At 45.4% G+C, this 25526-nt stretch overlaps 1 protein-coding gene across 1 annotated transcript; it reads left to right on the forward strand.

Annotated features, from left to right (window-relative positions):
* Positions 1–125: 125 nt before the first annotated feature.
* Positions 126–24569, forward strand: TTC19 (tetratricopeptide repeat domain 19; the record flags this gene model as incomplete). The annotated part of the gene is made up of 10 exons (XM_079725441.1): positions 126–309; positions 384–496; positions 2293–2403; positions 2858–2896; positions 3667–3723; positions 4037–4098; positions 6494–6588; positions 21786–21940; positions 23086–23248; positions 23824–24569. The coding sequence occupies 10 exons, from the start codon at positions 126–128 to the stop codon at positions 23955–23957; spliced, it is 1113 nt and encodes a 370-aa protein (XP_079581567.1). The 3' UTR covers positions 23958–24569.
* Between the last annotated feature and the right edge of the window lie 957 nt (positions 24570–25526).

The following is a 25526-nucleotide window of genomic DNA, read 5'->3' on the forward strand; positions in this document are numbered from 1 at the left end:
GCGTGGCGGACGCGGTGACGTCGAGTGCGTCCCAGCCAATCGGCGGGCGCTCGACGCCAGGGGCGGAACTTCCTGGGCGGGACTTCCGGGCATCGGGCCGCAGTCTGCAGAGGACGCGGGCGGCAATGTACCGACTCCTGGGCGCGGGCCTGGCCTTAGGCCTCCTGCGGGTGGCGGGGCGGCGGGGCCGGGGCCGCCCGGCGCGCCTGCTGCCGGGGCCGGCGGGAGGCCGAGCGCCCGCGGCGACCGTGCCGCCATGCCGAGAGGTGCCGCGCGGCCTGGGCCCGGGCCTGCTACCGCTGCTGGCAGGTGAGGGGCGCGGGCCCGCGGGCTGGGCGGGCCGGGCGGGCCGGGCGCGGTGACTTCAGCGCCCCTTCCCGCAGCGCTCGCCTGGTCCTCGAGGCCCGCCCCGGCGGAGCAGGAGCGGCAGGGCGCGGGCGGGGCGGCGGCCGGGGACGCCGAGGCCGAGATCATCCAGCTGCTGAAGCGAGCCAAGGTGAGGGCCTGCAGTGACGGTGACACCGGTGGACGGAGGCCCGGCGTCTTCAGTGCAGGTGGAGGCGGCGCCGGGGGCAGCGAGTTAGCCACCGTTGGGGGTGAGAGCGCCGGCCCGGAGAACTGTGCACACGTGTGGCGTCCTGATGGTGCAGCTTAATGCGGGCTGTGCGCGGTTTGGTCCTTCTCTCCCCCTCCCCGGGTTATCGCGTCTCTTCCATTAGGCTGACTGCCGCCACCTGCCCAACAACGTCCACACTGATGCCCGCAGACTGCGGGGTGTGCCGACGTGCCAGCTCCTCTTTGAGGCTTCACCTGCCCCAGACTAACCCCTGATCTTAAGTGCCCCCCCCGACACCTCCCTTCACCGTCTCCTCTTTACTGCTACCTGCCTAGATTTCCAGCCTGGACGCTTCATAGTCATTCTTAAAACTTGGGGTCCCTAACTACCACCTCCTGATATACTTCGAGTCCAGCAACAGATCCTCTTTGGATTTTGCCACCAAATCCAAAATATTTCTCAAATCTGCCCCCTTTTCTCTGTTTCTCCTGCTGTCACCCTGGTCACGCTGCTGCAGCCTCCTAACTCCGAGTCTGGTCTGCCCTGTTGGCCCCCTGCCACCCAGTCTTCGTGCAGCAGCCAGAGTGATTTTTTAAATGTAAATCGGATCATATCACTTCCTTGCCCATAAACCTTGAATGACTTCCCACAGCATTTGTGATAGAACCCAGGCTTCCTGCCGTGGCCTGTGAGACCCTACAGGATCCACCCTACATTGCCTACCTATTTGGCAATCATCGTCAGGCTCACCATCCTCCCTTCACATCTGTTTCCTTTCATTTTTGAGTTTTTTTTTTTTAGAAGGAGTTAATTAGTTCTTTTTATTTTTATTTTATTTATTTATTTATTTATTTTTGACTGTGTTGGGTCTTTGTTGCTGTGCGTGGGCTTTCTCTAGTTGCGGCGAGCAGGGGCTACTCTTCGTTGTGGTGCGCGGGCTTCTCACTGTGGTGGCTCCTCGTTGTGGAGCACGGACTCTAGGCACACGGGCTTCAGTAGTTGTGGCTCGCAGGCTCTAGGCGCGCGGGCTTCAGTAGTTGTGGCTCACGGGCTTAGTTGCTCTGTGGCATGTGGGATTTTCCTGGACCAGGGCTCGAACCCGTGCCCTCTGCATTGGCAGGCGGATTCTTAACCACTGCGCCACCAGGGAAGCCCTTGACTGGCTTTTGAAAAACCATTTTCTTCGGCCTTAGGGCCTTTGCTCGTTCCCTACTCTCTGTTTGGGTCATTTTCCTCACAATTCCTTGTTTGGTTGACTCTTTCTCTTCCTTCTTACCTCAGTTTAACTGTCACTTCCTTGAAAGTCTTCTCTGACTCCCATTCAGGAGGACCCCTTATTGTTCCTTTCTGTTGCTTTTCTTGCTAGCTTTTATCATTAGTTGTCATTAAGCTTACTTGTCCTACAGGGTCACTTCCGGCCTGCAGGAAGAAAGAGGATGTAGGGCCAGCAACTTCCTTATAAGATTTGATAAAAATTACTTACATTCCTGCTGCCTGCATCTGTTGGCCAGAGTTTTGTCATGTGGCCAGAGCTGCAGGGGAGGCTGAACTCCCTGTCACCATTGTAGACATAATGCCTGGTGCATAGTAGGAATTCAGTCAGTATGTGACGAATGAATAAATAACTTCCTTCTGTGTGTTGGGATATATAGCTGTACCCACTTCCGTGTGGTAGCACAGGCATCGGCTTTCTTTATATTTCATTTTCTGTTATTTTCTTTGTTTTCTCTTTTCAGTTGTGCATCATGAAAGATGAGCCAGCAGAGGCAGAGCTGATTTTGCATGATGCTCTTCGTCTTGCCTATAAGAGTGATAACAAGAAGGCCATCACTTACACTTACGATTTGGTAACTCCTCTCACCATTCTGAGCCGTTGATGATTAAGGGTGGATGCAGGAGAAGGGTGGTTAGGCTCCTGATTCATGTTCCTGACCTGCAGCAGGCCCTGAAGCTCTTTGGGTTTTGTTTTTACTAAGTTTTCTTTTGGTTTCAATTTTTATTACTCTTGGGGTGTCACAAGACGCCTCAATCCCAGACAGAAAAGAAATGAATATCATTAATATTTGTTTCTTCAGTGAAGAGTGGATCTAGATTTGGTTTGTCATCGTCAAAGTCTGTGCGCGTATTTGTTCTCACACCGTTGCTGTACTTTGCTACTGGCAGATCAGTGACATACTTTTCTCTCTGGACTATTTTTTTAGCTAGAGGGTGAAAGCAAAGGGGAGTCTTTAGCTTAAACGTTTTGAAGTAAGTAGGAATACAATGCTCTAAACTGAAAAACAACTTGTAATTAATTTTCAGATGGCCAACTTAGCATTTATGCGGGGCCAGCTTGAAAATGTAAGTAAATCACTTTGTAATGTCATGAATTTGTGAAGGGCTAGCCTGAAGGAACCTCTGTTAGTAAGGGTACAGGCTAAGCTGCTGTAACAAAGAGACCCCAAAATAGAGTGACTCAAATAAGAAGGAAGCATATTTCCCTTTAATGCATTAATCCAGAGGTAGCTAAACCCTGAAGATGGGTAGGTACCTCTGCTCCATGAAGTGGCCCAGAAGCCCAGGCTCCTTCTAAGATAGGTCCTCATCTGCGTAAGAGAGCTGGCTCACCTCCAGCCTACAGGAAGGAAGAAGGAGAGGATGGAGGGCAAGCAACTTCCTTATAAAGTGTGATTTAGAGATTGTTCACATTCGTTCTGCATGCATCTCTTGGCCACAGCTTCATCATGTGACCACACCTAACTGCAAAGGAGGCTTGACCTGGTAAAAATTGAGGAGAGTCTAACTAAAAAGATGGAGAGGAGGGTGAATATTAGGGGATAGTTTCCAGTCTCTGCCACAGTGGGTTTGGAAGGGAAGTTAATTTATGAAGTTGGTTTCTACTCATCACAGAATAGTTTTCAAGGTGCCCAGAGGATGTGCAGTCCTGGTATTTTAGTCTGTTTTCCCACCACAAGGTTACCTTTCTCTTTGTATATGTGAGTGTAAGAGTGTGTGTGTGTGTGTGTGCGCGCGTGTTGTGTTTTTCAAGTTTTTCAGACTAGTACTTAGAATCCAGGGTCATCTGGATAGGGGACCCAAATAAAACAAAAATCTTTTCCTTGTGCTTTTAGGCGGAAAAACTTTTTAAAGCAACAATGAGTTACCTGCTTGGAGGGGGCATGCAACAGGTAAGGACGTGACGTAGGATTGCTCCCTAGCTGAAGCAGTTTTCAAAAGTCTTACTTCCTGTAAACTCCACCCACCCCTGATGTGTGCTTTGGCCAAAGAGTTGGAATTCTTTTTCCCTAAGACTGGTATAAAAATTGCCAGTCTTTCATTCACGCAAAAGCACGGTACCTGAGGAATCCACAGTTCCCTGATTCCTCCAAAAGTCTAAAGACTATGGCTTTCAGGTCAAAGTCAGTCTAGAAGTTGATCTGAAATATCCCATGAGGAAATTTTACTTGTTACGAATTTCCTTCATTTTTCTTTTCCCAACAGGAAGACAATGCAATAATAGAAATCTCTCTAAGGCTGGCCACTATTTATGCTGCTCAGAATAGGTAAGTATAGTCAGAATCTAGGTGTGGAAGCAGTCAAGGAGTAGGGCTGTGGGCAAAACTTTGACCCTGGGATGTTGCATACTTTTCATTTACCTGCTAATCACCTGGGTCTCCAAAACTTAGGTGTCACACTCATAGTGCTCCGTCCCTCATCTTTGAAATTTTGAGTCTTTTCTGGGTTTGCCCCTGCTGTTTCCATTAGCCTGCTGAGTGGGACATGCAGCCCTCATACCTCTGGCTGCACCGTGACAAATCTAGTCAAGTTTTCTGTTCCTACTTGAACTGGGAAGGGAAGTTGTACTTAGAACCTTAGTTTAGCTTTTCCTTGGAGAGGAGGGAGCACTGTAAAGGCTTCTGGGGATAATGTATTTTGCTGGTTTAAGGATCAACAAACTAGGAAGTTAGGTATAAAGTTAAATGATGAGAGCGTTGCTGTGGGAATGTCTTAGTGGCTAGCTTAGCGGGCAGCTTTTAAAGCCCGTAGAGATGATCTGGTAGCTAGGTTTTAGGAAGCAATACCTAGGAGTGGAGGAGAGACCTGCAGGTGGGACAGAAAGCAGTGCTGAGTTGAACGTGTTAGATGAGTCTAAGTTGTTACAAAGAAGGAAGAGTCTGCGGGTACACGGGAAAGTCTTTAGGGGACAACCCGGGTGTGTGCCGCGGATGAGAGAGGCCTGGTACCTTCCTTCTCTAGGTGGGGTTCAAAGAAGAAACCCTAGGATATAAGCAGAGAGCTCCTCTAGAGAGTTCTATTTTGGGGTAAATTTAAGGAAAGACCTAAGTAAGCCTGGCTTTTCCTTTGCTTTATCGTTGCTGCAGAAGTTGGGTACCAGAAGTTTGGAATGATACCAAGCCTAGTGCTGTAGAAAGAGTGCTCACTGAGGCCACGGGCTCTGGCACTGGTCCCTGCTGCTCTAGTCAGCAGCTCCTTCCGTCTCAGCAGAACCCAGTCCATCTCCTGGCATTTGGTTGGGCACTAGATGGGCCAGGGCCTCTGAGGGGCTCTGACTTCGAGTCCTTAGAGGAGCTTTGCGGTTGGTCCATGCAGGGGAGCGCTGCAGCCTCGTCAGTCTCCCTGGACGGGTGACCAACAGGACTAGCTGCGGATGGGGTATGAACTCCCAGGGTGAGAAGCAGCCCAAAGATAGTAACAGTGGAGGGTAAGACACATCCGTGGTCTCTTGAGAGGTGAAAGCTGTGCAGTACCCACTAGTAGTTTGCCTGGAAGTTACTCAAAAGTGTTTTTTCATTTTGATTTATTAAGAAACTCATGAGACCAGGAAATGTGTAGCCAGGCCAGGCCCTGAGGCTGAGAAAGGCTGATACAAGTTGGGAGGGGTCGTTGGTAGACATTTTGCTGCGACTCAGGATGCCTTGTGGGCAGCCTCCCCCGTTCCGTGCCCTGATCGGATAGGGTCCCTCCTGCCAAGGTTTGGTTCTTCTGAGAACAGTAGAACAGTGGGGTCATCTGGCAAAGCACGAGAGGAGAAGAGGTGAGCTTGGTAGTGCCACCTGTGGTGAGAAGCTAAGAGCCAAAATGGAAGAGCAGAAACCAGGGCTGAGCTTGTGGATGGAGACGGAGTTTATGTCGTGTTTCTGTGCGTCTCTGTAGAAACCAGCAGATGACCCTTGTTCTGTCCAGAGTCAGTCTCCCTGCTGCCTGGGTGTCCTCTCCAGTTGACTGAGGTCCTGACAGTGGGGCTAAATGCCTTCTAGTGCCCTAGCTAGGAGTTCCCTTTCTGTAAAAGAAACTTGCATCAAAGACCTGTAGCTTGGGAGAAGTGTAGAGCTAACGGACCTCCAGAACCCGAGTGAGGTCAGCAGTTAGAATCCTTACTGCAGGGGCCCTCGCCTCCGTGGGTGGTGTGTCACTTCGAGCAGGGGTGAGGCTCTCACACGTGGAGGAGCTGACCCCTCTGAGCTGTGTTAGTGGGAGGTGAGGGAACGGCTGGTCACGTCGGTTATTGAAACTCTGTCTTAAGTTTACGTTAATTAGGTGACCAAAAAAAACCCAAACTTTTTTTTTTTTTTTTTTTTTTTGCGGTACGCGGGCCTCTCACCGTTGTGGCCTCTCCCGTTGCAGAGCACAGGCTCCGGACGCACAGGCTCAGCGGCCATGGCTCACGGGCCCAGCCGCTCCGCGGCATGTGGGATCTTCCCGGACCGGGGCTCGAACCCGTGTCCCCTGCATCGGCAGGCGGACTCTCAAACACTGCGCCACCAGGGAAGCCCTCCCAAACTCTTGAGAAAGCGCAGATTGACACCTCTTAGAGACTTTAAACACAGTTCCCTCTTCCTGTCTTAGACTTGATAATGTAAACCCGAGCTGGACGAATGAGGACGGAAGAGCACTTTGTGAAAGGTGTGCAGCTGATTGATGCTCTTTGCTTTACAGACAGGAACTGGCTCTTGCTGGCTATGAGTTCTGCATTTCAACTCTGGAGGGAAAAATTGAAAGAGAAAAGGAATTATCAGAAGACACTTTGTCAGGTAGGGAAACCTGACTATTTTTTGGACAGTTGCCTTTTTTGCCACAAAGGGCTTCACTCTTAGGCTGTGGTAAAGGAAACAGAAAGGTGTCTGAGTTGGGGGAGGGAAAGTCACTCACTTTGGAAGCTGTGGCTGTTTCTAAGGTCTCGGAGGGTTTGGAATTAGATATTTTCTTTAAATGACTTGACCACTGGTTGTTGTTGTTTTTAACCCTGTGGTGACATCTTCATAATATATCTGTTGGTTTTTATTATATATCATCTCTGGAAAATTGGGGAGCAGAAAGGGAAGTTTTTTTCTCTTGTCTCTTGGTTCAGCTACCAGTCACAATGCTAATTAAGTACCTTTGGTCCCCAGTGTCCACCAGATATGAGAGAGGAAGTGAAGCTCATGTTTTGTCTGTTTGTCCTCATTGTGGAGGGAAGAGCATGAAGAGTCATGCTGGGAACAGAATGGGGCGGGCGGGACACTCTGGCTCTCAGCCATTTGGGTTCCTCCCTCCCTCCCTCCCTCCCTCCCTTCCTTCCTTCGTATCCTTGATTTACGATGTTGTGTTAATTTCTGCTGTAGAGCAAAAGTGACTCAGTTTTACACATATAGACATTCTTTTTTAATATTCTTTTCCATTATGGTTTATCCCAGGAGATTGGTTATAGTTCCCTGTTCTCTACAGTAGGACCTTGTTGTTTATCCATCTAAATGTAATAGTTTGCATCTACTGACCCCAAACTCCCAGTCCATCCCTCCCCCCAACCCCCTCTCCTTGGCAACCACGAGTCTGTTTCTTTCTTTCCTTTTTTTTTTTTTTTTTGCGGTACGCGGGCCTCTCACCGCCGCGGCTCCTCCCGTTGCGGAGCACAGGCTCCAGACACGCAGGCTCAGCGGCCATGGCCCACGGGCCTAGCCGCTTCGCGGCACGTGGGATCCTCCCACACCGGGGCACGAACCCGTGTTCCCTGCATCGGCAGGCGGACTCTCAACCACTGCGCCACCAGGGAAGCCCACGAGTCTGTTTCTATTTCACAGATAAGTTAGTTTGTGTCAGATTTTAGATCCCACGTATAAGTGGTATCATATGGTATTTGTCTTTCTCTTTCTGACTGACTTCACTTAGTATGATAATCTCTAGGTCCATTCATGTTGCTGCAAATGGCGCTATTTCATTCTTTTTATGGCTGAGTAATATTCCATTGTGTCTATGTACCACATCTCCTTTATCCATTCATCTGTCAATGGACATTTAGGTTGTTTCCATGTCTTGGCTATTGTGAATAGTGCTATGAACAGAGGGGTGCGTGTGTCTTTTCGAATTATAGTTTTATCTGCACATATGCCCAGGAGTGGAATTGCTGGATCATATGGCAGCTCTGTTTTTAGTTTTCTGAGGAACCTCTGTACTGTTCTCCACAGTGGCTGCACCGACTTACATTCCCACCAACAGTGTAGGAGGGTTCCCTTTTCCCACACCCTCTCCAGCATTTATTTGTAGACTTTTTAATGATGGCCTCTCTGACTGGTGTGAGGTGGTAGGTACCTCATTGTAGTTTTGATGTGCATTTCTCTAATGATGTTGAGCATCTTTTCATACGCATTCGGGTTTCTTAATGTGGGTTGAAGTATTGGGAATTTTCAGATTTGCCATTCATGCAGTAGCTCTAATTTCACACTTCCTCTTTGCCTAGAGCTAGCATGATGCTAGAGATACAGCGGCCAACTCTGTTGTCCCTAAAGCAGTACATACGGCTTCAAAGAGTTTTCTGTACTCACGGGTCTTCCAGTTCTCCCTTGAACATAACTGTTTTCCTCCTTCATACTCCACTGAAGCCCCCCTTATTAAGGTCACCAGTTCTCAATCCTTATCTTACCAGCTCTGCTAACTAGCAGCTCAACCCAGGTGATCACTGTCTCCTACTGGAAACCCTTCATTCGCTTGGTTCTGGGACATCTCACTGGTCCCTTGCCCTCCCCGGGTCACCTGTAAAGGTTGCGGGCCTCAGGGCTGTCTTTGGCCCACTTCCCTTTTCTCTCTGCCCTCACACCCTAGGAGACAGCAGTTAGTCCCATACCTTTAAATATCAGTTTTACACCTTCAGCCCCAGCCTGTATGTGAGCTGCAGACCCGTGGGTAAGATTGTCTACCTGACATCCTGACCTGAATGCCTAACGGTCATCTCACACTTAACATGTTCGAAATGGGCCTCTCTTTTTTTTTTCCTGCATTGATTTAACTTTTTTGTTGTTGACATATAGTTGATGTCTAATATTATATGTTACAAGCATACAGTATAGTGATTCACAGTTTTTAAAGGTTATACTCCATTTGTAGTTATTATAAAATACTTGCTGTATGTTCCCCATGTTGTGCAGTTGTACAGTGTATCCTTGGGGCTTATTTTTTGCCGAATAGTTTGTACCTCTTACTCCCTAACCCCTGTAGTGCCCCTCCCCGCGAAATGGGTCACTTGGTTTCTGCCCCGCACAAACTGGTTTCTCACGAGGCAGCCCGTTTTGTAAATGGCACCACCATTCACCCGGTGCTTTGGCCAAGAACCTAAGCATCATCTGTGATTTCGTCCTCATTTCCTACGTGTAATTCACCAGCAAGTTGTACTGAATCAGCCATCAAAATGCCTCCACGTCTCAGCCTCTTGCCCCACCGCTCTGGTCCAGGCCATCCTTGCTTCTTGCCTGGACTACTGTAATCACCTCCTCACAGCTTGTCCTGCTTCCCTTCATTCCCTCAGAGGATTTACTGCCCACCCCCCACCACCACCGCCTGTTTGACACCATCCTTCCACCTTCGCCACCCGGCTCTTCTCTCGCTGTTGTGCATCCCCAGCTCAGTGCCGCCTCGGGGCCTCGTGCCTGCTCTTGTCTCCGTGGCCAGTGGCCTTCACCCAGGCCTCTGCTCGGAGGCCAGCCTGCCAGCCAGTCTTCCCACCTGCGCGCCTTCTGAACCCCTCTCCTCCTCTGCTTCGTCACCCTGGGAAGTAGGTGTGTGTGCGTTGTGTGCTTGTATCGCTGCTGAAGTTCATTTTTGTTCAAGCGTTTTTAGTGTCTGTCTTCCCTATCAAAGAGGGAAAGAGCCTTCATCTGTTTTGTCACTGCTAAATCCCTAGGACCTAGAGTACTGCCTGCTACATAATAGAGGCTCAGTAATAATTGCTGAGTGAAAGGGCCCAGCAAACACTGAAAATGTCACTGCAGTATGGAAGTGCTTTGAAGAAATTCACAAAAGATGTAAAAACAACTTCTAGCTGTCAAATAAGTCACTTTTGAACTATCCACACTCTTGCTATGTTTCATTTATACATTGACTGTAGACAGTTGCTTCAGAGTATAAAGCAGTCTTTTCTGACTCCAAAAGCAATACGAGGGTGTTGAAGAAAATTTCAGACAGCATTAAGAAGAAAATAAAGATCACTCATAATTGTATTAAGAACCCCTGTTTATCTTTTGGTGTATGTCTTTCTAGGCTTGTTTTCCTCTAGCTATTTACATTTTAATAAGCAAATGAGGAGTCACACTGTACATGACTTCTTTGTAACCTGATTTGTTTTTTAAATTGGGTCTCTTTTTTTAAATAAATTTATTTTATTTATTTATTTTTGGCTGCATTGGGTCTTCATTGCTGCGCACGGGCTTTCTCTAGTTGCGGCGAGCAGGGGCCTACCCTTCGTTGTGGTGTGCGGGCTTTTCGTTGCAGTGGCTTCTCTTGTTGCAGAGCACGGGCTCTAGGCACGCGGGCTTCAGTAGCTGTGGCTCGCGGGGTCTAGAGTGCAGGCTCAGTAGTTGTGGTGCACGGGCTTAGTTGCTCTGCGGCATGTGGGATCTTCCCGGACCAGGGCTCGAACCCGTGTCCCCTGCATTGGCAGGCGGGTTCTTAACCACTGCACCACTGGGGAAGTCCCTGGTAACTGCTTTCTTAAAGATAATAATCTATCATCATTATGTGCTTATATTAGTTAGTATATACTTGGGTTTCTTTTAAGGTTTTCCATTCTGATTTATTCATCTGATGACTCATAACAGTGTATGTTGTCTGAATCAGGTGTTATCATTTGAGTTACATGGTGATACTGGTCTCACACATACTTCTTTTGCAGAATTTTTTCCCATTTAGTTTTCACTCAATTTCCACATGAATTTTAGATATTTTTCATGTGAATTTTAGATCTTTCTGTTTGCCCCCCAAAGTGCTTTGAGAATGAATTGTTAGATTTGTGTTATGTTTATAAATTAGTTTGGGGAGGTTGCCATCTGAATAAGTTAGCATTTGACTACAAATAGCAAAAAATTTCAACTAAATGAAGTTTAGCTGTGAGGACACTATTATGTCATGTGACTGGCAGTTTAGTGAAAGGGGGCAGTGCTTTATGGCTCACTGAAGTCCTGAGGGACATGGTCTCCCCATCCTCACTGACACTCTCAGTGTGCTGGCTTTCTCTCCATGCTTTCCTTTTGGTTGATAAGTGACCGTCAGATCCCAGGAATCTCATCCAGAAACGACAGTGTCCACTTCTGGCATGTTTCTCTTAGAATCAAGGTAATTTTTCCTAGAAGTCCCCACCTAGATTTATGCTTGCTTCTTGCTGGCCAGATTGGGTTACATGGCATTTCTAACCCAGTCCTTGGCAAGAGAAGTGGTATTAGCATGATTGGCTAAAACTGATCAGGATCCATTCCTAACAGAGGTTCGGAACCCCGTCTGCTTGAATCATGTGAGGAAAGTGGCTGAGACCAACGGCAGCTCTGCTCTCGTCACGCTGTCTTCCTGTTCAGGGACGTGGTCTGCTTCTCCTTACAGATCTTTGAGGTAGATCTGACAGCTGTTTTGTTACATTTGATTCTAAATGGACACCTTACTAAACTATTTGCTTTTGAGTTGATATTCACACTATTTCCAGATATATAATTAAAGACTTGGGAGGTCATGATAATTGTCTTTTTTCAGATAGTTATACTTCTGTGTCCCTACTCCCTCTCCTTACTAAATTTAGTTCATTGGCCATAACCGGAGAACATTAAGTAACAGTGGTGCTGGACAACTTTGTCTTGTATCTGATTTGGTGCAAGACCGTGTGAGAAGATGTATTATTATGTGTGGAGCAAGTCAGGCTTGCCGGTAACTGGTTAATTGTTCGGTATGCTGCTGGGTAATAGTTAATGCTCATATTTTATTTAGACTTTCACATTTATTTTGTTTTGTGAGATCCATAGTGTATTTCTTGAGCTTCTCATCACAGGATTGTATTAATGTGATAAAATGAACTGGCATGCTTTCTGTTTTCTGGGATAGGTGTGGGGTATTATATGGAGTGATCTAGTCCTTGGAAGTTGTAGGATCTATGAAACCACATGGCTCAGATCTCCTTTAGAGTTGATTCTCTGGCAGCTTTTGTTCTTCTTTCTTTGGTTACTTATACATTTAAGTTTCTTCCATTTTCTTGAGTTGATTTCAGTACCTAGGATAGTGCCAAGACCACAGCTTAAATAAATACCTGTTGAATAAGTGAATGCATGGGTGAAAGAATTTTGGAGACCTGTATTTTCCTGAAAGAAACTTACTTTGGAATTATATTTGTAAAGCATAACTTAACAATATTCTGTTATGTATTCAGGATCATGTTCCTTTCCCAGTTTTTAATTTTGTGGATTTATTTCCTTTTTTTTTTTTTTCTTCCGGTACGTGGGCCTCTCACTGTTGTGGCCTCTCCCGTTGCGGAGCACAGGCTCCGGACGCGCAGGCTCAGCGGCCATGGCTCACGGGCCCAGCCGCTCCGCGGCATGTGGGATCTTCCCGGACCAGGGCACGAACCCGCGTCCCCTGCATCGGCAGGCGGACTCTCAACCACTGCGCCACCAGGGAAGCCCCCTATTTCCTTTTTTTAAGAGAGTTTTCCATTCCTTCCTCCTCTCCTTGAGATGAGAGTTTCATTCATTTTCATAGTTTAAGTAAAACACTTCTGGAGAGTTGAAGTATTTCTGGTGGCATATTTGGTTTCATGAGTGCCTGAAGTCTGGCGCCTGGTTGGAATTCTGGCTTTTCCATTTAGAACAGCAGTGGGGCTAGACAAGTTACTTATCCCCTCCTCAGTTTCCTCATCCATACAATAAGAAAACAGAATGTGCCTTACGGCGTTGTTATGGGGATTACATGCTCTAGGATTGAGACTGAGACTCATTGAGGACTTTGAAGGAGTCTGCTGGAATGTGGTGCATCTGCTCTAACCTAGTTTATTAAATGGTTTAGCTCCTCTGTGTTTACCACTCTTCATTATGAAGGGCCTTCCTGACTCTTTTATTCATAGTTTCTCCTGTTTTTTGTCGATTTTGTTGACCTTGTCAAAGAGCCACCTTTTGGTTTCATTTTCTCTAATTTTTTTGTTGTTTTCTACCTCCCTTATTTCCACTCTAATCTTTTGTATCTCTCCTGCTTGCTGTGGGGTTTATTTTGCTCTTTTTCTAGTTTCTTAGGTAGAAGATTAGGTTGTTGATTCAAGATCTTTCCTAATGTAGGCATTTGCAGCTATAAATTTCCTTCTACTGTGTTAGCTACATCCCATAAAGTTTGGTATGTTGTGTTTTTATTTTCATGTATCTCAAAAATTTTTCTTGTGATTTCTTCTTTGATCTTTTGGATATTTTGGCATGTGTTGATTAATTTCCATATATTTGTGAATTTCCAAAATTTCCTTCTGTTGTTGATTTTTAAGTTCATTCCATTATGGTCAGAGAACATGCTTTGTATGATTTCAGTCCTTTTACATTTTACTGAGAATTGTTTCATGGCCTGGTATGTGGCTTATTCCAGGGAATGCTGCATATGCATTTGAGAAGAGTATGTCCCTTAGCCACTGGGAGACGTGCTCTGTAGACATCTGTCAGGTCTAGTTGGTGTATTTACAGTGCTGTTCAGGTCTTCTGTTTCTGTCTAGTTCTAGACAGAACTTCTGTTTTTGTGAGTTTTTTCTTATACATATTTCTATGCTGTTTAGAGCCCCGGATATATATATCTTCATTGTGAATTACCCTTTCATCAGAAAAGTGATTCTTTTTTTCCTACTTAAGGTATTTGTCACAAACTTTAGCTTTACATTGTTGACTGTATCTTACTCTTAAACTTTCTGAGTAATTTTGTTTTCAGTATGTGTTTTGTAGAAGGCTGTGTTTGGATTTTTTTTAACCTAATCTGAGTATTGTTGTCTTGTGGTAGAGAATCTTAAAACCTATTTAAAGTTAGAATTGAAAGTGATATTTGGTCTAATTTTTTACATTAAAAGCTTTCCATTTTTGTTATTTCTTATATTTTCAAGTCCCTCTTTTTTTAAAAAATAAATTTATTTATTTATTTTTGGCCGCGTTGGTTCTTCGTTGATGCGCTCGGGCTTTCTGTAGTGGCAGCGAGCGGGGGCTACTCTTTGTTGCGGTGCGCAGGCTTCTCATTGCAGTGGCTTCTCTTGTTGCAGAGCATGGGCTCTAGGCGCATGGGCTTCAGTAGTTGCAGCACACGGGCTCAGTAGTTGTGGCACACAGGCTCTAGAGCGCAGGCTCAGTAGTTGTGGTGCACAGGCTTAGTTACTCCATGGCATGTGAGATCTTCCTGGACCAGGGCTCGAGCCCATGTCCCCTGCATTGGCAGGAGGATTCTTAACCACTGCACCACCAGGGAAGTCCCTTCAAGTCCCTCTTACAGGGACGATTTTCTCACTAAACCTCCATTTATATTTTGAAAGGAAGGCACATCTATGGTCTCCAGTTCTATTAAAGGGTAACCTAAAAATTTCTAAAAGACATATTTGACTCAGAAAAAAAATTGTTTTCAGTTTCTTCTGTAAGATGAAGTGACTACAATTTAACATTCTCCTACCTCTCCCCACTTGTTTTTTCTCTGTGCTCTGGAATTTTAGATCTAGTGGGACTTTTTTTTTGCGGTACGCGGGCCTCTCACTGTTGTGGCCTCTCCCGTTGTGGAGCACAGGCTCCGGACGCGCAGGCTCAGTGGCCATGGCTCACGTGCACAGCCACTCCGCGGCATGTGGGATCCTCCCGGACTGGGGCACGAACCCGTGTCCCCTGCATTGGCAGGCGGACTCTCAACCAGGGAAGCCCCTCTAGTGGGACTTTTTGCAGAGAATTCTGAGGCCAACTTATCTGCCTTCTTTTTTATATATAAATTTATTCATTTGTTGGCTGTGTTGGGTCTTCGTTGCTGCACACAGGCTTTCTCCAGTTGCCGCGAGTGGGGGCTACTCTTCGTTGTGGTGCACGGGCTTCTCATTGTCGTGGTTTCTCTTGTTGCAGAGCAGAGGCTCTAGGTGCGTGGGATTCAGTAGCTGTGGTATGCGGGCTCAGTAGCTGTGGCTCGCAGGCTCAGTAGTTGTGGCACGTGGGCTCAGTAGTTGTGGCTTGAGGGCTCTAGAGTGCAGGCTCACTAGTTGTGGCACACGGGCTTAGTTGCTTTGCGGCATGTGGGATCTTCCCGGACCAGGGCTCAAACCCGTGTCCCCTGAATTGGCAGGTGGATTCTTAACCACTGCACCACCAGGGAAGCTCTGCCTTCTTTTGTAAATAACCTGTTTTCTCCTGCCTGGTTACTTTGTAGGTGTCAGAAGATTTTTAGCATAAGGTTAGGGGGTTGGTGTCTATGAATTTTGCCTGGTCTGTGGTGACCCTTCATTTTAATATCCAGTTCTCTTGAGCTTCTGTAGTGCACCTTTGATTATTGCTACAGTTCTGCCTTGCTGTGGTTTTTTATTCAGGAGTGTCGTTTACCTGTATGTTGGACTCTTTCTTCTCTGTTCTGTAATATAAATTTATTCTCTCCTCTCAGGTTCTTGTCTGTATTTTGGGAATTTTTCCAGTGTGTATTCCATATTATTGACTTATTCAGAAAAGTCAGTTCTGTCCTTTTCTTCTTCTGGTATGTTTGTTTTGTTTTGTTTAAGATTTCAAGCAAAAATAAAGAGTGGAGACTTTAACAAACACCTGTACACTTTCCCCATAGCTTTGTCAAGTCTAAGTATTTTACCATATGTGCTTCAGGTGATGATTGGGGCAGGGAGGGGGGAGTTTAAACCCCTGTGTACTCCTGCTTGATGTAACTAGCAGGTAAACCATCTATTTACTTGGCTTTGGTCTTTATCATTCTTATGCCTGTTTATTACACTTGTATACATCAATAAACAATATGTTTATTGTTTTTAAACTTTTTATGGACTAATATGTTTTTAAACTTTTTATGAATGGCATCATACTGTACAATTGTTTCTGCAGTTTATTTTTTCACTTATCATATTGCAGAGATTTATCCAGATTGATACTTAAAGCATCAGGGTTTTTTGACACAAAGGCCCTGTTTGCTTGCCACGCTGTCTGTCTGTCCAGAAGGGATGACTTTCTTTACTTAGCCCCTGGGGTGGGGGTGAGGGGTGAGGTTGTGCTTTTTTTCCATCCTGGAAAGGAGGGATACAGCTAGAGGTGGCCCTGACACCCCATTGTGGGCATGTACTCACTTCTCCTGTTGATGGACATGTAGGTTCTACCTGTTTTGCTGTAGAAAATAATGCTTGGACCTGTGTCTCTGTGCACACATACAGGATGTTCCCTAGGGGTACACCTAGGAGTGGAATTGCCGGGGTGCAAATACTAGACATTACCAAATCTCTTATCAGTGCTTTTACTGGTTTACATTTTCAGTGGCAGTGTGTTAGCATTCTTGTTGCTCTATATCTTTATTATTGGACTTAAATTTTTGCATGATCTGGTGGATCTGATGGAGTGTCATTGTGGCTTCAGTGCATGTTTCTCTGATTACTAGTGAGATACAGAACATCTTTTCATGTATTTATTGGCCATTCAGATTTCCTGTTCTGAAAACTGTCTCTTTATCCCCTTTGCTTATTTTTTGGAAGGGTTGTCTTTTTCTGAATGATTTGTAAAGAGTTCTCAGCTTAATGTCTTTGAGCATCTTTTTTTGAGCATCTATTTTGTTGGTTACATTATCTCTTTGTGACCTTGTCTTTGCACTTTAGGGCATTTGACAGAGATTGATTAATTCTATTGAATGTAATAGAATCTTTTGATATTTTCCTTTATAGTTTGTGTTTTCTGAGTCTTGTTTAATAAAATCCTTCACTCTTCTAAGGTCAGAAAGATAGTCTCTTCTAAATATTTTGCTTTTTTACATTTAGTCTTCAATTATGTGGAATTTATTTGTAATATGGTGTGAGGTAATGATATGATTCTTTCCTCCCTCAAGCACGGATTTTAGCTGAGGACTGTTTTATTAGTGCATCGGTTTCTCACTGGTTTGTAATGACATCTCTGTACTGAGCTTTCATAGATATATGCAGTGTTGTGTTGTTACTTCTGTAATTAAAACTTTTAGTTTTATTGTATTTTCCTTATTTAGTTCAGTACCTTCATGTTTCTAGTCATTTCTTTTTATATATGTTCATTCATTCAACCGGTCAGTCAAGAAATAACTGATTGAATGCCTGTGACATGCCAGGCGTATTACTAGGCACTGAGGTACAGCTGTAAATAAAGCCTGAAGGACGCCTCCTCAATTTCTAGTGAAGGAAAAACACACAATAAACACTATCCACTAACTTAATAACATATCCAAAAATGATAAAGGGCTACATAGATAAGTTTATGAGGAAATATGTATTTAGGGGAGAGGTGGGGCAGTACAGTATTATATAGAGGGGTCAGGAAAGGCCCGACTGGTAAGAAACCTGAAGGGGAGTGAGTAAGCCAAGTGGTCATCGCTGAGGGAGGAAAGTTACAGGCAGAGGGGCGGCCAGTGCAAGGCTCTGAGGTGGAGCATACCTGACGTCTGAGTCAGCATTTGGCCTTACTTAGTTTCTAGTCTGGGATCACTCAGTTATCTTGAGGGGAAGACCTCCTTTTTATTGTCTGCTGATTTCCATTTCTGATGCATCTTCATGCTTACATACTTGGGGTTATAAATTCATCTTCAGCGGGGTTCGAGAAGTGAGTCTCCAGGCTGGTTTTGTTTGTTTCTTCCGGGCACTTGGGTCCGAGCCTAAATGGATGATACAGATTTAGACGTCACACTGCGTGGGCACAGGCCTGTGATACAGCTTTCCATGCAGTCGTTGTTCCCTTCTAGATCCCTCTTTGGCCATTCAGGCTTCTCTTGCAGCCTCTGGGGAACATCCTGGTTTTATGCAGGGGCTTCACATCTGGTTCTCTGTTCTGCACAAGGTGAAGAATCCAATTCTGGATTCAGAGACACTCAGGCCACCCACAGAACCAACCAGAACTGGGCTTCTCCTGCATCAACACACATGCTTTCCACTTCGGGTTTTAGCTTATTTCCAATTTCTGGCCCTTGGGATCTCCTTCTCTCGGGAACTCAGCTGTACATGTAAAAGGCTATTCGTTATAAGATTTGAAGCAGAAGGGTTTTCAGATTATCAGTCATGTTACTGGAACCAAAAACTCCTTCCACTGATCCCATTAGTGGTCTCGGGAAGTGCCGATGGGGTGATCGGTTAGGTAATGAGAGATTCAGCTTAGCAGAAACTCTAGGATGTTCCTCGAACTTGGGTGGCAAATACCTTTAGGTTCAAAGACCCTGTAGACTTTCCTAGATTATTATTGGTGGTGGGCGGGGGAACTAGATGCCCGTGCTCACGTTTTCTTAAGTTCTAGATGCTCTTTTTCTTACTGATGGGGAGTCCCTATTCCTGTTTTCCTGAGTGCATATAATTGCTCCAGTCACTTACCAAACTCCTTTTAGTCTGCATTTATGCACGCCTAATCTGATACACTGATACGTTAGGTAGACTGAGCCATTCTTGGTATTCCTGGAACAAAAACTGCTTGGTGTGTTTACCTTTGTGCATTTGAGAATTCAGTTTGCTTATATTTTGAGTACAGATTTCTGTGATGAATCTTGTTTGTTTCATAGACTGATTTTAGGTAGCTCATCTTTTTCTCCTAGGAATAATTTGTGAAAAAGAACTATTTACAACTGAAGTTTGAAGAAATAAGTATGCTTCCCTCCCCCTCAGATTCCAGTAATCCTTTGGGGGAAGCTCTGTATAAATGATCCCAGTTTGTTTCTCAGCTGTTATTAGGTTATCTGATTTGTTCCTGTCTAATTTCTAACAGGGTTTATATTAATATTTCAAAGAACCATGTTTTAATTGTTATTAGTTAGAAGAGGAGCTCTTTTTGGTACTTTACTAAAAGTGTGAACTTTTAACTTGGCAGTGTGCTAATAAAGGTTTTATTATGGAGTCTTTATTTCTCCCTTGGTCCTACTTTTAGAGAAGTATATTGTTTAAAATTTTTTTCATTTTTTTGTTAGTACGATTTGAATGTGCTACGAATTTAAAATGTATTTTCTTCTTAACAATGACAAAATATTACAGCTAAAATTTTACCTCATCAGTTATTCTTTCTAAAAAGCTTTACTATCTTTTCTGCCATTCTAGTTTAATTTCCATTACGGATATCAGGGGTAATTTTCTACTAGAATTGTCACTTTATTCTTGTACTTTTGAGTTATAGTGTTGAACATATTTTCTAATTGTAAAATGTAAAAAGAGCATGCTTTTGTTAATGTAGAAGTATCTAAAGAGAATTTATTAACACACATTCCAGAAATATGATTCAGTAGTCACATTTGAAATATACAGTTTCCAGAATTGGAATAATTAATTTATACATTGTTTTGTGATAGTTTTGGTATATGGTAAATATTTTTGTTTTTAAATGTTCTCCAAGAACATGGACTTTAGTGTATCTGTATATTCTCAGTCTGTTACAAATTGCTTATCTCCTTGGACCTTTGTTAGTAAGTGAAGAGAGCACAGAGGTTTGTCTGTCTTTACCTGGACCTTTGTCCATTACATTATCTCCCAATAGTGTGGATCTTAAACTGCTGATGATTTTATAAGCTTTTGCTCAGCATTTTAAAAAGAGTGCTCATAGTGAGATATATTTTTTCGTTTCAACATTTCCTTTTAAAAGAGAAATATGGTATCTTTACATGTGGTGTTTATTTGGTGCCATCTCACGTTTTGCTTTTTTATATTGGTTATATCCATAAACTTATATATACTTTCTATATTTATAAAAATAATTTTCATCTATATTTTTTGAAAATAAATTTGTAAGGTGATCTATTTAAAACTACTCCTAATTTGGTTTTAAGAAAATGATTATCATTACCTTTTGTATATAACTAGGCCAAAGTAATAACTTTGGATTTCTACTTGAAGAAAAACTTTTTTTTCACTTTTACCTTCAGATATTATTTCAGTAGGTATTTTTATTTGCATTGTTTTATGTAAACTGTCTCTTCAGTAATTGGTCATACTCTTACTTGGTAACATAGTCTTTAAATTCTCTATCCCATTTGTAACTTTTCTGAAACTTTGATGATATGGAAGGAAAGGTATTTGGTGTGAATACCTTTGCTGGTAAAGAAACCCGTCTGAACCCTTTCATTCGGGTGTCTGATAATTGTGTTACAGATTATCTGAGGGCACCTCTTTTTCAAGTCCTTTGTGTAAACATTTACTTTCAGCTGAGCTGTTTGCAAAATTTCCTTTGATCTAGTTCATCACCATTTCCATTTTTTTGTATCATCTCTCCTGAGTCTTTACTTGTGCAGGTTGCTTTTAGTTACTGGTCCCTAGGTCTGTTCTCTGGTTCTTCTCACACGGCATTAGGTGTTTGAAGTTTGTTGTTTTTCAGACGTTGTGTAGTCAATTCTTGCGTGTGTTGGAAGGTGCCATATCATTGCAGTCTTTTACTGTTCTTCAAAAAATGGATTAGCTGTTCTTTAAATTTGGCTTGTGACTTCCCATTTCAGGATTCTGAGTGTTCTCTGGTTCCTTTCTGTAGTGCTGTTTTCATACCTGAAAACTTTTTCATTGGCCCTAGACTTTTTCTTGTTGTTAACTTATTCTTCTTTGAGTTTATCTTCACCTGGTTCTGCTAAATATTATTAGATTAAAATTTGAAACTAAGTGTGGACTCAGACATCATTTAATTGGATATTGAAGTATTGTGTGTTTTTTTTTTTTTTTTTTTTTTGCTATATGCGGGCCTCTCAGTGTTGTGGCCTCTCCTGTTGTGGAGCACGGGCTCTGGACGCGCAGGCTCAGCGGCCATGGCTCACGGGCCCAGCCGCTCCACGGCATGTGGGATCTTCCCAGACCAGGGCACGAACCCGTGTCCCCTGCATCGGCAGGCGGACTCCCAACCACTGCGCCACCAGGGAAGCCCTGAAGTATTGTGTTTTATAAGAAATATGTATTTGGTCATTCAGATGACGAAAAATATTTGGCCTTTATTCATAGTTTCCCAAATCCTTGGAATTTCCTAAGTGTTGGGAGTGATTTAAAGTGTCTTCTGTTATGTTAATGAGGTGACTTGGATGGCACCTAAGGACGGGCTGGTTGCAGGTGGAGCCAGCCACAGGATTAGAGGGTTGGAACCTTCAGTCTTAGCCCCGACCTCCAGGGAGGGAAGAGGGATTGGAAGGTGAATCAGCGGCCAGTGATTGAATCAGTTGTGCCTCTGTAATGAAGCCGCCATCAACATCCCAAAGGATGGGATTTAGGGCGGTGCTGGGGCAGTGGTGCCTGGAGAGGGCAGGGAAGCGCCAGGCCCCTTCCCACACACCTTGCCCTGTGCCTCTTCCATCTGGCTGTTCCTGAGTTACAGCCTTTTATAAACCGGTGATCTAGTAATCTGTGAGCCACTCTAGCTAACAAATTGAACCCGAGGAAGGGAGTCCTGGGGAACCTCTGATTTACAGCCAGTTGTTCACAAGCACAGGTGACGACCCGGACTTGCGTCTGAAGTCGGGGGAGCGGGTTAGCCTGTGGACTCTGGGTGGATGGTGTCAGAATTTAGTTGGATTCTTAGATACCCTGCTGGTGACCAACTGCTTGTTGGTGTGGAGACGCTCCACCCCTTCCCCAGCACACACAGGTGGGTCCAGGAGCCAGTTTAGATGTTAATCCACCTGAATTGTCACCTTTGTGTAACAAAGTATAAGGTTAGGAGTACTTCTTTAGTGACGTGCAACAATCAGTGTGGGTCTTGGTAACAAGAAAAATGATCAGGGCAGGTTGGCCACGTCTCTGCCTCGCTTTCTGTACTATACTGGTTATATCCCAGCACTGCTCTTATTTCCTTCCTAGTGGAAGAGAAAGCCAACACCCACCTCCTCTTGGGCATGTGCCTAGACACCTATGCCCGCTACCTTCTGTTCTCCAAGCAGCCATCACAGGCACAAAGGATGTATGAAAAAGCTCTGCAGATTTCTGAAGAAATACTAGGAGAAAGACACCCACAGGTAAGGGAGGAGAACAGAAGGGCTGTAAGACAAAGCTTCAGAATCCAGAAATACGAAATGGGGACGGTCAGCAGGCGGCCCAGGTACATCCCCCTCCTCGTGCCCGACCACCCCTCCCCTGCGCCCAACTGCTTGTTTCTAGAAGGATTTGAGGCTGCTGATGACTTACTGTGTCTGCCCAGCAGGGCTTACGTGAGGATTGGTTTGCACAGCATGGTATTTTAGGTACTGAATCTTATGAAAATCTTATGAGGAACAGGTTAACACACGCAGATCCTCACCTCCTGAGCCCCACCGATAAAATGCCGGGGGAAGAGGACGGTGGGACTGCATTAAACAAAATTTAAAACCACTGACACAGAATTTAAGCACGGCATGCAGAGCCTTCTGTTAGAACGGTAAACACATTGAATTGAAATCATCTGTTTTGTCTTAAGAGGTAAGAAATGGATCACTTTGTGAATGCTTGGTAACCCCCAACCTAGGACATGAAAGTTCTAACTGGACTAAACATGCCCCAAGGCTGCGAGCAGATGAGCAGGTCAAGTTACTGGACTCTGAATTATCTTCAGGAACGGGGGTTCAGAGCACCCCCTTCATGGGATATCGTTGAGAAATAAGACTACGACAGGCATGGAATTCAAGTCACCAGGTACTAGAACCAGGGCCTGAAGTGCAGGAGGAGGCAAGGCTGCAGCTCTTACTGCCAGCGTTTTGTAGACTCGGTGGGAACTTCCCCAGGAGCAGTGGTGGGTCTCTTCTTCTTCCTGAAGACAGGAGCGACATCGTAGTACAGTACGGCTCCGAGACCAGCTTCTCAAGGGTGCTGAACCTTGAATAGAAGGGGATCAGATTCTGTCACTTCTTTTTCATTTGCTGCTTCTCCTTTGATAATTAGTGAGCTTCATAAGTAATATTCACCCTGTTACCTAGTGTCTAGACTTGTATCATTTTCCAGAGGGTCAGACTGATGTTGTGCAGTGTGAATGATCAATGCACCTGACTTGCTGACGCCCTGACCTTTGCTGGACTGCCAGGCAAGGCGACCCCTTCAGTGTATCCACAGTTTGTCAGACTCCACGTTGACTCTCGAGCCGTGGAGGTGTTTGCAAGCAGCAGCTGCCTGTGTTTCCTCCCGTGTGTAGACCATCGTGCTGCTGAGTGACCTGGCCACCACCCTGGACGCGCAGGGCCGCTCCGACGAGGCCTGTGTTCACGCACAGAGGGCGTCAGACCTGGCGAGACAGGTGGAGCACCCTGAGCTCCACGTGCTGCTCACTAACCTGGCTGCGGTCTTGATGCACAGAGGTGCGGAGCGCAGGGCCGGGCTGGCTGGCTGGCCTCGGGAGGGGTGGGCGTCAGTGGATCAGAAGACTGTGCATGGCATTGAGGGGGGCAGTGAGGACAGGATGCTCCCGAGCCGACGGGCCAGTGGGGAGAGACGCAGGGGAGGCGCCGTCGGGCCCAGCTCACGTCCCGCCTGTAGTCCTGCCCTGCCGGCCTGTCAGGCACATCGAGGTGGAAACGTTTGCAGTGGCACCTTGTTTCTGTAGTGCTTTACAGGTTTCTAAATGTCTCACACGCAGCTTAATTTGTTCCTCACGGAGCTCGTGCGACAGGGCAGCTTGATGGGCATACTCTGCCATTCTGCTCAGAAACCTGCAACGACAGGTCTCTCACCTGAACCACCGTGGGCGAAGGCCTTAGCCACTGGAGTGTGCCAGGAAGGGCTCCATGAGGTCCCGGGGGTCACGGGGTGAAACAAGGCCCCATGCCATGAGCTAGACTTGTCCCATCACTTGTGCTTTCTCTTCAAAATCTCTTTCAGAATCATGGTGAAACATACATTTTCTTTATTCTTCCTTCTTTCCGGGTTATTTTAGAACGATATGCACAAGCAGAAGAGATCTACCGGGAAGCACTGAAGCGAGCAAAGCTGAAAAGAGATGAGGTTTCTGTGCAGCACATCAGGGAAGAGCTGGCCGGGCTGTCAAGGAAAAGGAGGCCTTTGTCGTAGCCTTGCCGAGCTCTGGGCCCCTTTCTGTCATAGCGAATTTATGGTAACACCTCTCATTCCAGTCCCAGTGGCACCCTGATCAATGGCTTAAATCCTTTGTCCTCGATACTCAAGTCTCCTCAACTTAGCCTTGCTGGAGGACAAGCTGTACACACTGTGTGCACTGCCGCGTTTGCTTTGCGAAGAAAACTGCCCGACCTGATTTTGCTTCTGCGACGGGTGTCAGTTAATGCTTTCCGTTGCAGCAGACGGCTGGTTAGGTGCTGTCCATGCTGGTCCGAGAATAACTCTAGATTAAGAGGGGCCAGTTCCCCTCTGGGGTGGGGTCTGGCATTTCAGCCAGGCGTCTGTCCTGTAAGATTTTTGTCCACTGATTTGCTGCCTTCTCTCATCAATACCTGGCAGACCAGAGCTACCGGTCTCATGGCAAAGGGGGATGACGGTGAGTTATTTTCTCTTATAATTTATCTCCTGAAGCCCAGTGTGGGATTTAACGTGTAAAAAAGTAGTATCTTGGCTTACCAGCAGCATGAAGTTTTAAAGTGGGAATTAGGCACTTGAAAGTATAGCACCCATTTGATTATAAATAAAAGCGAACTTTATGTTTTTGTATGTATCATCTGGTTATATACAACTGTGAAAAAAGGAGGGCAAGGAATGACGACCCCCTGCATCCCTGCTCTCTGAGCATTCACTCCTCTGCATCCGGTCATGGGTGTCCCCAAACCCTCTGACTCTGAGTGGGGCCCTGTAGGTGTAGTGTTGAAAGCTTCCCAGTCATTCTGACGTGTCCCACTGGTGCTGTAGAGGAACCAGTGCTCTGGACCCGAGCTCAGGCTTTTGGAGTTTGGGTCTCAGTATCCTCGTGTGTAGTGAGTCTCTCTCAGCCCTGGGTGCATGCATTTGGTGGATGACCTTACCTGGATAGGCTGCTGTGTTGACAGCTTTATCACACTTCCTCAGCGTATGTAAAGTACACAACACGGGGCATCGATGGTGTTTTCACCCCAGCAGTTCTGCGGTTCTTCTAGGTACCACGAAGGAACCCTGTTGTTGCTGGTATGCCGGTGGCGGTGGCAGCGGGGTGGGGGGGGGATAAACTGACAGTTGGGTTCCTGTGTACGTACTGGGAGAATCCTTTCATAATAAACTAGACACTCTGCAATAACAGTGTATGTATTCCATAATCTTTGAGTTTCTCATAAAAAAATAATTTACTAAAGAGTTATAAAAGTAACAATACAGGGATTAGACTAAAACTATCATCTTAACATTGCGGATGCATCCATCTTCCCACTTTCCGACCCAGTTAATTCCTTTAATCACTCAAGTCTGACTCGAGAGAGAAACTTTAACTCACGTTGAGTTTCAGTGCAACCAGTCTTCATTTATTTGTGACTTTAAAAAACTGTCGACTACTCACCTTCTGCACTGAGAATGTTTTTACCTTCTCACAGTTGCAGGAGTTACTGAAAGGGAGGTTTTTCGCTCCAGCTTTTACTGAGAATTTCTGACCCTCCTCAGTGATGCGGCTCCTGGTCCCGGAACACCTGCGGGAGTTTTCAGAAA

The sequence above is a fragment of the Hyperoodon ampullatus genome (assembly GCF_949752795.1).
Source record: "Hyperoodon ampullatus genome assembly, chromosome: 19".
NCBI lineage: Eukaryota > Metazoa > Chordata > Mammalia > Artiodactyla > Ziphiidae > Hyperoodon > Hyperoodon ampullatus.